The sequence below is a fragment of the Cydia strobilella genome, chromosome 22, assembly GCF_947568885.1.
Source record: "Cydia strobilella chromosome 22, ilCydStro3.1, whole genome shotgun sequence".
Lineage (NCBI taxonomy): Eukaryota > Metazoa > Arthropoda > Insecta > Lepidoptera > Tortricidae > Cydia > Cydia strobilella.
This window is the reverse complement of record NC_086062.1, coordinates 4,758,623-4,771,885: the sequence shown is the minus strand read 5'-3', so window position 1 is coordinate 4,771,885 and position 13,263 is coordinate 4,758,623. Positions and strand designations below refer to the sequence as shown.

General features: G+C 37.2%; 1 protein-coding gene across 2 annotated transcripts in view; it reads right to left on the bottom strand.

The window, feature by feature from the left end:
• The window catches only part of LOC134751413 (protein pangolin, isoforms A/H/I/S), a 209,260-nt gene that overhangs the window by 12,366 nt on the left and 183,631 nt on the right, over positions 1–13,263 (bottom strand). For both annotated transcript variants that reach the window (XM_063686817.1, XM_063686816.1), the window contains exons 5-8: positions 6,903–7,026; positions 6,355–6,451; positions 5,716–5,811; positions 2,889–3,008 (exon numbers count right to left, since the gene is read on the bottom strand). In XM_063686817.1, the coding sequence (XP_063542887.1) occupies positions 2,889–3,008; positions 5,716–5,811; positions 6,355–6,451; positions 6,903–7,026 (437 nt within the window). The remainder of the gene's footprint in view (positions 1–2,888; positions 3,009–5,715; positions 5,812–6,354; positions 6,452–6,902; positions 7,027–13,263) is intronic.

Below are 13,263 nucleotides of genomic sequence, written 5' to 3'. Positions count from 1 at the left end.
GTTTGGGTGTAACGACTATGTATTTAATTGGTGTGTTCCAATTCCAAATAAACAAAGAAAAACGTTTTTTTAAGTCTATTAAATAAAAATGACGTCTTGTACCGACTTCAGACCTATAGCAAAATCGTAGAAAATATTATACACTAAGTGCGAAATTCAACAAATAAACATAACTTTATCCGAACAACGACATCACAAAAAGCACGTACAGATCGCGATAACCGTTTTTGGTAAGTCATCGCGAGATACCATCGTTGCCGACTGTACCGTTAGGTGAAGGCGTCATATATCATCTTAATTAAATTTCTCTGCCACCGGCTTATTTACATGAGGACTGTCGGCGACTCAAGTGGTAAGTGTAAGGTTTTATTTGATTGGTGATCGCTGACGTAAATATGAAATTATGTCGGTTTGATCTAGTTGTTTATTAACTAGTAGGTGACTTAGGTGAGCTTTTTACTAGTTAATCGTGGTAAGTACGTCTTTAATTATTTTTATACAGCGCGAGCGAAACTTCTATAAATAAATTTAAAAAGATTCTACTGTCTTGTGCTGTTTTCAAGTATGTACAGCAAATACAAGCATTTGTGAAACCGTTACAATTTTTCGTTACTTTTTAATGTAATTTTTTTTTTCATGGAAATATGCCAAAAAATAATGCATTTATGAATGGTTGCCACATTATTTCAAAGTAAGACATAATTGTAAACTAGTAATTTCCATGCGAGTGCCTAGTTTTTTTTTTTAATTTGACGACGTAAAACAATGATTTTTGACACCGTCTGTACTTGAAATTAAAAAGGTTGTTTTGAATGTCGTATGTGTTACTTTGGTTAAGCTTTTTCTTACTTGACGTGGAAAGAAGTTTGAGTTTTAATTAATTAACTTTATACCTTTGATCACCAAAGACGTCAAATGACGCACGCGGCTACAGCTCAATATTAACACTAAATTACAAGTAACATGATGAATTGATCAAAATGCAGGTTGCAAAGTTTCCAATACCTTCATATATTAATATGATGAATTGATTATAATGCAACCTAGTTCCCAAGTTATTAAACATACCATAAGCCTGTCACTTCTGACATATTTTGAAGCTTAAAAACACCTTAAAAGATCCACATATCACACACTATGCGAAAGTACATATTATACAGAATTCAAATTATTTAATTGATTAGTTTATGTAGCTTCAGATACCATAGATAAAAAATGCAGCGAATTTAAGTTTTTTATACTAAACTTGTTTTTGCTCTATTTCATTTGTTTTATAAACTGGAGGTATATAAACTAATTACAGACTTAGATATACCTCATGTCATTGTATGTGCAAAGTTTCGTTACAATCCAACACGTAGTTTTAAAATGAGAGCGGAACTACGTTTGTATGGGAAGGTGCAATTCGGCCGAGCTTGCCGGGGACTCTTAAGTGTTACAACATGATAAGTGATGGTCTACTTTTAATCGGCCTATATACCAACATACCTTCCACAATATAATAATTTAAAATCTCGAACTTTGTAGCTTACTATACGGTAGTGCAATAATATAAAAATATTTTTATTAATTTAACTTAAAAATCGTAATTACCCGTTTAAAATATGTCATAGCGTAAATTACAGCGTGTAAACTGAACGTACGTTTAACGCATCTGTCAAACGGTTGCTTATCTCTGATCGCAGGGGTGGACGCCGTGTAATGTGCGCGATACCATCGTGCCCTGAGTTGTAGGGTTGATGAATGGGTTTTGAGCAGTGAAAAATTAGAATAATATGACGTAATATGTACTTTTACACGACAGCCTTGGTAGCTACCTAGGTAGCCTACTTTGGTAGGTATTTGGTAGGCTTACCTACTTAAAACTAAAGACAAAAGTGATAATTTGCAATGGACTCGTTCAAAGTTGAGCGCCTACTTATTTTTTACCTTATTTATGCAAAAAAAAACATCATTAAAGTGCAGTGCTGATTAAAAAAAAAATTTTTTAGTAAAAGCGTTTAATCATTTGCATTGCGAAAAAAATGACCCTAAAATTACAAAACGTGCAATATTTTTTTTTGTAAAAGTAATGAATAATTTTGCAAAAAAAATTCCCTAATATAACAAATAGTACACTGAAAATGCTTAAATGTTATAGCTAACATGACCAAAATTCCTAATAAAAATATCAGTACCTAAATGTATCGGTTCTTGATGTTCCCTAGGCGTGAGAGGAAGTCTACAAAGCAATGTAAACGTTTTTACAATTTGTCACTCAATAACATCACATGGGGCAACCCTAGTTAAGCAGGGGTCGGTAACAATTGGCTCGCGCAATAACAAAACGTTTTAAAACTCTGTCATTATAATTTCAAATACAATGCACGGCGGAACCGGATTATGAACGCGTGCTCTACCGAAAGGTGTAATTATGTTTGATCGCTTAGTTTTTTTAATGTGAAATGTCTTTAACATCAGATATTAACAGCTTTGTTGTTGGCGATGTTAAATTATTACAACAGTCACTTATTTACAAAACCATTTTTTATTTTGATTATCTCTCGCAGACGTATCTGCTTGTTAAAAAATAGTTTAATTTTTAAAATATTTTAGTAGGTGGGCGATTGATCTTTTGAACCGACACTAAATCTGTCCATGACATTTAAAATTTAATTGAAAATTTTGCTTATAAATAATATAGTATAATTTTATGTTATATTTTATGGAAACGTGATTTCTTGGTAACTCCAGACAGGTCTAAAAGTTCGCCTGGTAGATATGACATATTGTTAATTCTACACGTCACCCACTTAGTCCTTTTAGATGTAGGTATAGTAACAAATAAATGTCTTTACGAGGATAGATGCTGATAAAAATTATCTTTACCACTTTATCATATAACTTACCTCGCATACCGCGCGTGGTGGGACTCGAGATCAGCCTTGGAGGGGGGCGGGTGCACCAGCGCGGGACCCAGACCGAGGCCTAGGCCGCCGCCCAGCGTTGGCGAAAACCGGTACAGTTCACTGCGAATACAAACACATAGATGACACTAGGATAACATTGGGTACATAAGATGTTAGAGAATTATCGATCGCAAACATTGGATTAAAATGTTGTCTTGGATAAGGAGAAGAATAAAAATTAAAGACATTCTAACAGCTCATGAGTTCATAAGTTGTAAACCAAGATTAAGCACTGTATATAGCAGAATCACTAAAATATATCAAGTTTTTAGGCCTTGGTTTTAGATTGACGCCGCACGCTGCGTACCTACAGCGTCACATCTTCAACGGAAGACCAAGGCCTAAGGAAGCCTTGAATACATAGCATCAAAGATAGGTCTACTAAAGAACCTAGGCATTTATTTCGGTGCTTCTACTATACACGAAAACTTTACAGTCATTTCAAAACAAATTCAAAACAGAATAGAAAATTCTAACTATTAAAATGCTTATGTTAAAAAGTTATATGTACTTAAGCCGTTTACGTTTGTCTAGCATACTTAGATCGGTGTCCAATTTAAGCATTGTTCTTCAGTATGAAAGAGTTATTTAGAAACAATCAGAGTAGTGTCTTTGATAGGACATAAATACATTTTTATAAAGCTCCAAATCAAAACATACGAGTACTTTGTCAGGTAAAATAACAACAGGAAGTGGCAGTTTTTGCGCAACCCAAGTGCAGAAATTCTCCGAGTTTGCAGAAATAACTTCTGTATTAAACAGAACGCAGAAGGATACAGATTCAAATCGGGACTAAACGTTCTGACAACTTGCAGACATTGGCTCCGATTGGCTGGAATTGGAACAGTGCTTAAATCGTCCTTAATGGCGCAAGAGCAGTTTCGATGCCAAATTCTCATTCGTCCTACATGCTTCAACTAAAAAGCTATTTGTACTCACATATCATGGATTCTTATGTAGGTGGTAGCTAACTAAACCAACGGTATGTTTAGAACACGATCTCGATAGCTGTCATCTTAATAATAGACTATAAAAATGAGATAACGTATTTAGTATCAAGGTGATAGCTATCTAAGCTACCGTACTCTGGTGGTTACAAAAGGTGGAACAAAAAATAGCCACAACCGAATACAGAACTTCCTCCTTCTGGGTAAAGAAGTCGGTTAAAGATGGAAGATTTCTTTTAAATCTAAATTTTCATTTCCGCGGAAGCACATCCTCATTTTGCTGTCCATCAATACACATTTATTATAATTCTGGTACCTATCTTTGACTAGTGTCTGATTATTCTGTTGGTGTGTTGATATAGTCCTTTTTCTTCAGCCATTGAACTACCTGTAAATACTGCAGCCGGTTCGTTCTGGTCACCTTAAGCCACCCTTTCACTTTCAAATCAGAGTACGGTAACCCTAGGTCATGTTCCAACTCTTGATACAAAGCTACGTAAGCCAACAACGTCAATGACATACAGGAAGGCGCAGTGGGGTAGCCCCTCCGGCCAGCCGGTGAGCGGAGACGCCGGCGACGGAGGCCGAGCTCCCGCGGTGGTGTACCTTGGGAGAGGCCTATGACCAAGTCAGATATACACGGAAGACAACACACTATCCTGTTCCCGAGAGTTATGAACGATCGTGTATATACGATGACTAGCTGGCCATAGGCCTCTCCCCGTGAATTAGAGGCCGATAGAGGGAAGGAATAGAGAGGAGAAGTGAAAGGCAGGAGGCGTGAGACTTTAACCTCCTCACAACTGGGTTTCAGAATTTGCCAGCTTAAATTTAATTCTGTCAAATTGACAGAGTCAAGACCAAAAGTGAATAGGAGCCTATGTACTGCGTGTAGGACACGGGTCGTCAGGAGGTTAAACAGTTTATTCCCGTGGAAGGGAGAGATGGTTTGTCCCTACGCTAAGTGTACGGAGAAGTTGGAAATTGGAGTGTAATTTTTCCTCTGTGATTAATAATTAAAGTTATGGACTATAATTCTGCGTCTCATCAACTATCGGGAACAGGAAAACACATTAGAATCTAATTTAACTTTTATCCTAAACCAGTTACGAAATTAGAGAATACTAGGCACATAAAGTGAATTATTTAGATCAAATGGCAGTTTCTAGAATTGATCGGCTTACATGATCTGTACGGTAAAGCTATGCAGTACAGTAGTATTACAACCGCTGCTAGGCCTTACTAGGATGTCGTTAGCAAACACAAATGGGAAGATCATACTAAGCTTATGGTTATTATTGCCATGATAGCTATACCGTAGAGGTATGGAATTCTAATGAAGTGGATTTACGATTATTGTGTTTGAGAGATATTCAAGCATAATCGCATTTTACTGTATTATATTGGTCCTTGAAACAATTTATGTAAAGCCAAAACCATCATCAAGAATGTATGCACTATGCAGGAAAGTTTTTTAGCAAAATCATGTCAAAGTTGCTGAAAGGCTTTTAGAAATGAACGTGCCAATGGACTGGTGATAGAGTCGTGGGCTGCCATAAATAGTTTCCTTACACCCCATAATCCTAGTGAGTTAAGACACTGTCTAGTTTTAAAAACTCGAGGCTTCATGGCTAAATACACTTTTCAATAAACTGTTTTTTATCAAGCAGATACGTCTGCGAGCGACAGGTACTACAAATTTTTATATTAAAAAGAAAAAAGGAAACAAATCACCGCTTAGTTATTAGAAAGTTAATTTCCTCGAGTCTTTAAGCCTGATAAGCCCTAACTCACAAAAATAGGTGATCCATGAAACTTACCTCGATAGACTAGAAGTAGAGATCGGCAGCGACGTGGGGTACGGACTTCGAAAACTGCTGGCCGCCGAGGATATGGGATACATGCTAGGGGTGTGCCTGAACGGAATATAATCATCATTAGTATCATAGCCGAAGCACTACTGTAAGGTCAGCCAGGGCTAGCAACTGTGAAGCAAATGCTTACTATACTCTAAAAATGCAATAAGTGAGTTTAAAGTCTGAGCGACATACCATGGGTGAACTCTCTTGTAAGACTGGCGAAAGTGTGCCACGAATAGAAGTGGGTGTAGCTCTAGACTCACTTCTTGTATTTTTGGACTAGTCGCATTTGCCCTATAGTTGCAATAGGGCGGCTGACCTTATAGTTAGGCTAATGACACAAACTTCCGGGGAAGCTATGTAAACAAGATTTTTAAAATAGACCTTATTTAGAGATTAGAGATTTTAGCATATTTAAATAAGGTCTTAATTTGGTCACTCTTCTTTTCAGACAGGGGCTTTATGTGTTAAAAGTTTGTCAAATATAGCTTTCTTACGAAACCAAACCTTTTTAACACCATGGACACTAAATCTTGAAAAAAATTATTCCCATCCAATTTTCCGAGGCCTAAAATTGTAATAGATCTGAAGTGTACTCACCACGACGCCGCCACTTGTGACATTTCCGGACTGAGCATGGGGTAGGGGTAGGTGCCCCCCGGGAAGGGGTACATGGGTGTCCGCGCCAGCCCTGCCGCTGAAATGAAAGGGTCGTCACTTCTGTACCTTAATCATATTTTTAAGTAACAAGGATTCGGAACGGTAGCTTTAACACTTGAATTGGAGGTTGAAATAGTAAAGTTTTCATTGGAATACATTTTAATCTGGATTCTGGATACGTGAAAGAAAACCGAAAGCATGAGTCATGAGTAGTTTATGATGACTAACCTATGAATGTTTCTAGGTAAAGCTAGATGTAATATATATTGTAGTTTTGAATATATTTTGTAAATAAAACAAACTTTTTGACTAACGGTGTATTGGCGCAGTCGGTAGGATTCAGAAACATACAGGCCAATGCGATTTTTAGTCATTCTTTCAGTTTCCGATATGATACTGATCTGTATCATATCGGAAACAGATCGAATAACTAAAACTCGAATTGGCCCGTAAAGATTTTAAAGATTTACTTAAATTTTCGTACTCACCAAGTTTGGAGTCTAGCTGATAAGGTGGGGGAATGCCCATATGGGCAGGGGGAGGCTGTCCGAGGTCGCCCCCTGGGCAGAATAGGGATAAACTGCCACCGGCTGGTAGGCCCATCTTGCCCGCCTGAAACAAAGGAATGAAAAATTATTGTCATTATTAAATATTATAGTAAATTATTATAGAAACCCCATAAAATTGCTTAAAGACTTGTGTACTTGTGGACTATGATAGATATCTATCTATCATGATACTTGTATATAATGATAGAAACGTAGGGATGGAAGAAAGTATTAGTTTTGTCACATTTTTAATCACTAAAAGCCTAAAAGGTAAATAACTGATAGCAAAAACCTACAAGAAGAAAAACTACAGTAAATATTTATAAAACTATCAGTCGCAACTAACGATATAAAAGCTCTCTAAACCCGTATAAATATGTATAAGGCGATAAAAACAAAGCGCCCACTCTTTCAATAACGCTTCAAGACATGTCATTAGCAGCAAATTGGCGGGACGTATAAATTCGTCTGCCATCCGCCACCCGCCCAATTATGCAAAATGGCGCCCCACAAGCACCATCCAGCTCCATCCAGCGGAGTGTCTCACCTCTAATTAAACGGGAAACTTCTTTCCAACACTCCATTATACGAAATAAACGACACGCCGCGACAAAAACTCATAACCGCTTTAAAGAGCTAGAATTTTTAAAGGTTCATTTAAGCTGACAAACCTTTAAATTTGAAGAGCAGGAACTGCTTATTAAGACAATAATTACCAGAAACAAAGAGCCCCACTAATTAATAATAAAACACACACAAACAAAGAAGCCATTCACGCTCGGGCCTGAAAAAAAATAAAAAACGAACCCGAACGTTGGTCGAAAAACGACATGCGAGGACCGAACAAAAAGGCATAGACAATGATGACAGTCGACGCATAATGCGGGAGCGGATTCTTAATTTGAAAATATTTCCATAATAAGATTTGTCTATGCGGCCAGAGACAAAAGAGCAGCGTTCTTTGTTCGAATGGGCCGTTATACTTTAAAAATTAAAACAAGCAATTAGGCTTTCAAGTTGGAAGGACTGGAAATTTCACAATCATGAGTTTTATGTAATTCATGTTACTAAATAATTGTGAAGTGTATAAACGACCGCCAATAAATTTAAACTGTAAATAACTAATTAAACCTAATCTCTTCATAATCACGCTTTTCTGTAGGTTGACCATGGTTTTAGTAATAAACATGCTATGAATATTTTCTAAATAACTAGTCGTTTTTGAAAGTTGAAAGTTAGTAACGTGAAAAAATACAATATCCGTTTATGGCCAAGTGTTACAACACTTTATGTTGACAGCAAAGAACTTATAAAACGCAACAAAATTACGCAATTAGGGCGACAAATTGCTTTGTTAAGTTACATAACAAGTCCCCTACTAAATGTAGGAATGTCAAAATAGAATTAGCTAAGCTCGTTACAACTTGCATTTCACCTTTTCAGCGCATTCATTACAGGTGGAGAGGCCACTGAAGAGGGTAGTTATTGAAATCGCATGAAAGCGTGACGTCACGGCGACAAGCCAGTCTCTAATTGGGACGGAGGTCCATCGACTGATACTTGAAAATTGAATAGCTTGTTAACGATGTTGCTAGCCGAGAATTCGCTTCTAACAACATGTAAGTACGGTAGGGTCGCCATTAATTTTTTTTCCGGACATGGTAGGAATTTTGAATACTAAAGGTTTTTTTTTCCTTTTTGATAAGAATTAGTACAACAGATTAAGCTACTAAATATTATGCAAGTCAAAGTAACAAGTATATATTATGCATACGAAATACCAATGGCATAAGTCAGGATTTTTTAGTCCTCGTGATTCTGAGTAGAAATAACCCAAAAGTTGATGGTTTTTCGAAAAAAAAGTATGATATTATTTTTTCTGAAAACCCCCATTGATATAATTAGCAAACAATTTTCTAGCATTTTCCAAATATACGACAAAAATCAGAGAAAATTAAATAAAACGAAATGTTAAACGGTATTCCTAGTCCGAGCCCTTTGCCATTTAGAACCTAACCCGGGCCCCGGGGCTCGAGAAAATGGGATTTTCTGTGCGTGACGTATAAATGTTTGTAATTTCTCGTGCTCAATTCAATTTATGAACACGATTATACAAACTTATGTACTTATGAAGTATGTACTTTTAATCTACACACAATTAAAATATATACTCTATCCGTATTGATAATTCCGTAGTAATAGAAAGGTGGTACCATCTACCACTATTTTCAAGTTGTACACCCCATTTTTTTTTTAATTTGGAAAGTTTTTAAGTTGTAACTTGAAATTATAATAAAGGGTGACCTAATTAATCGTTCCAAAATTTCAGACTGATTAATAAATAAAAATGTAACAGCAGCAGTTTTCCTTAAAAAACATTTCTGAGAAACGAATTGGACAGGTAATACGAAAAGTGACAATCTTATCCTACGAAATATACGTATCAAATCTAACATTTGCGACAGCAAAATTGCTATCCGTGCAACCGGCTTAGATCGCACACAATCACATCCTCAAAACATGCACATTTGGAAATCTTACACACACTACCCCTTTGGCCAATGGGGGCGCGGGGCGGTCTTAGGGTTGTGGGCGTGGAGGCTGCTGGTCGCCATGGCGACGGGAGGGGCGACCTTGTGCCTTCTTTTTGAGGGTTGCGAAGAAAACTGATTGTTTAAGATTGGAACTATGGATGCGTAGTTTGGTTGAATGTTTATTTGATGGGAGTTACTGAAGTTTTGAAAGTTCGTAGGAAATGTTAAGATTACGCACGACGACTTCTAATCGCAAAGCACTAGACAAATAGCTATTTACGATACAAGTGCGAACTCGTGTCGATTTAAATTCGCTACTCGTTGCGAATTACTTATTCGCACGTGTATCGTACAACGTTTTACAGTACATATGGCCCTTTAAATTTTAGATTGACGAGGACAAAATCCGAATCTACAAGACCGTGATTCGCCCAATTCTTACCTACGGATGCGAAGAGTGGACACCGACACTCAAGAAAGAAAATATGCTGCTAGTGGCCGAGAGAAAGATCCTCCATAAGATACTGGGCCCCAAAAAAAAAACCCGGATGGAAGCTGGACAGTCCTTAGGAACCGTGAAATTGAAGACCTAGTGGCTGAACCTAACATCATGGTGTAGACACAGACTCCGTTGGTTGGGCCATCTTGAGAGAATGGATGAAGATCGGAACGTAAAAACAGCATACCTCGCACAGGACCGAGAAAAGTGGCGCTGTCTTGTGTCGGAGGCCAAGTCTCATTTTGGGTCGCTGAGCCAACGGAGTAAGTCAGTTAATATAACTATTAAACAAATACATTAAGATAAGTTAACATAAACAGTGTCAAGAAAGGTTACAAAGTCAAACAACTTCGTTAACTACAACAATCATACGTATTACAACACACTAAATAATTAAGAAATATAAACAGTGTGATAAAAATTTACAATAACTTGGGCTTGGTTACTGTTATCAATTATTAGCACTTGTTTGGACTTCTTAGTATTACATAAATTGGTCGGTCCTGTGCGACCTCTCGCCAATTGGTGACTCGAAGTTCGCGCAGATCCGCTTCCACCATGTCGTACCAGCGATACCTGGGGCGTCCGATAGGACGTCTTCCTGCTGGGCGGCCCAGGTATGCTGTTTTCACGTTCCGATCTTCATCCATTCTCTCAAGATGGCCCAACTAAACGAGTCTGTAAGCTTTAGTCTCTCCCATAATGTTAGGTTCAGCCACTAGGTCTTCAATCTCACGGTTCCTAAGGACTGTTCAGCTTCCATCCGGTCTTTTTTTGGGCCCCAATATCATACGGAGGATCTTCCTCTCCGGCCACTAGCAGCATATTTTCTTCCTTGAGTGTCAGTGTCCACGCTTCGCATCCGTAGGTTAGAACTGGGCGAATCACGGTCTTGTAGATTCGGATTTTGGTGCGTCTACTTAGAAGCTTGGTTGGGAGGTTTTATGGTTTGTGATTTACTATCAGATCTTTTTTAGGGTTCCGTACCCAAAGGTTAAAAACGGGACCCTATTACTAAGACTCCGCTGTCCGTCTGTCCGTCTGTCTGTCACCAGGCTGTATCTCATGAACCGTGATAGCTAGACAGTTGAAATTTTCACAGATGATGTATTTCTGTTCCCGCTATAACAATAAATACTAAAAAGTACGGAACCCTCGGTGCGCGAGTTCGACTCGCACTTGGCTGGTTTTTTAAAGACATTTCACTACATAAAAAAATACATTGTTAAAAATTGTGTGATGTACGGAACCCTTGGAACGCGAGTCAGACTCGCTCTAGGCCGGTTTTTTTGTTTTGATCACGTTTCAATTTCAATTTGTTTTTTTTTAATCTCCCTTATAAAAAAATATTATTTCTTTCATTCTAATAATGTCTCTAGCTCTTCTACAACTAAGCTACGCAATCGATTTAAGAGAAAGAAAATTTGGCACATATAATACAGAAGGCATAATCCCTGATGCCATTTTTTTATGCAATCTCTGTTGGAGGGGTACGAAAATGACACAAACCGAATACCAAGCACAGCCGCGAGCACAGCTAGTTAAGCATACACAATTATATAAATCTCTAAGCACTAAACCCTTACAAAAAGCAGACTACTCGCGTCGTAGCAATTTCTTATCCATATCCGGAATCGGTCCTTCGAGCCGGACGCGCTCCGGAACCTTCTAACGAGGGAAATCATATCTGTATGTATGGAAATGTAGGATTTTAGACGGGTTTATACCCATTAGGCGAGCCAGTGGGTTTCAGCTTGAGAGGATTTCTTTGTTCAGTTGCATTTGGATGCGGTGCATTAAAGTGATTGTTATATTTTAAAGGTACACTATAATTATGGAATAGGATAAAGACATTCTAAATTATTGTACACTACTTTTTTCGGGCCCTAAATAATTTACGCTATTTTATTAGATTAATTAAGCCATTTTCTAATTTTAAAGCGCTTACGTAGATCTATTATAGAAGAAGGCTTGTATCGTATCGTTGTCTGTGGGTACTCAGACAACGATATATATAATACTTATACTCAAATACATAGAAAACATCCATGACTCAGGAACAAATATCTGTTGTTCATCACACAAATACATGCCCTTACCGGGATTCGAACCCAGGACCATCGGCTTCACAGGCAGGGTCACTACCCACTAGGCCAGACCGGTCGTCAAAACAATATCTTTTCGTTTTGACAATATCTTCCACTCCACAACAACATCATCAGATTAAGTACATATTTTAGTCGTCAAATCCAGACCAAAGTTCAAACATATTCAAATAGTATGGTTCTTTCTTTAACCTATAGAAGTGGTGAAATGCCAATCAGATTATTACAAACATAACAGGTATTATTTTCAGAGGAGGAAAATAAGCAAGCCGATTGGAATCTAATTTACTTTTTAGCGCACAGAAAAGTACCTAAATATGTACTTTTGCACAACATCGTTAAGAAACAAAGAAACACCCCTATTCTTAAAAAAATATAATATACTTATAGCGATTTTCTTCAAAATCTAATCCTTGAAACCCGTGAGGGGGTGGTTCCGCAAATATCGGGGGGCGAGGTCGACGACCCCGGGTATGCAGATCAATGGGCGGTGAGGAGAAAAATGGGTTCGGATTCTGTAAGTTTTTAAAGCCTTTTTAATACGTTGGCGATATTTCTGAATATCATTCGAGAGTGTAATAAATAAAATAAAATAAAATATCTTTATTTCAGAACATAAAATTCCATACAATATTGTTAGTACCATCGTTATACCTATGTGTTAGTAAATACATTAAAAATAAAAACAAAACTTTTAACAATAAAATCAAAATCAAATAAATTTAAATAATGAATACAATAATAATAATTAATATGTCAGATTCAAAATAATAACATGTAATGATGATGACGAAAATTTAGGAAGTTTTGCTCTTTTCTTGAAAACAAGGGAGATTGTCTTTTAAGTTCTGTTGGCGTGAAAACTATCTATAAACAGTATATATTTTCCCTGGAAATAAACCAAGCTAGATCTTTCGCCGTAGCAAGCCTTCACAATTGTAAATGTCATCTAAATTTTTAAAGCCGTCTTAAAAAACGACTTAAATATAAATAGGATTCTTATTCCCTTCCTTCCCGTAATATGAACAAATTTAATGGTGATTGGTGAATCCTTCGATCGACTATCTCCAGTTGCCTCCTCCCTGCAGACCGTTTTTTTTTATATTCCAATTCTTTTTGTTAATTGTTTTTGAGTAATCTACTAATTGTCTTAGTAATATTAC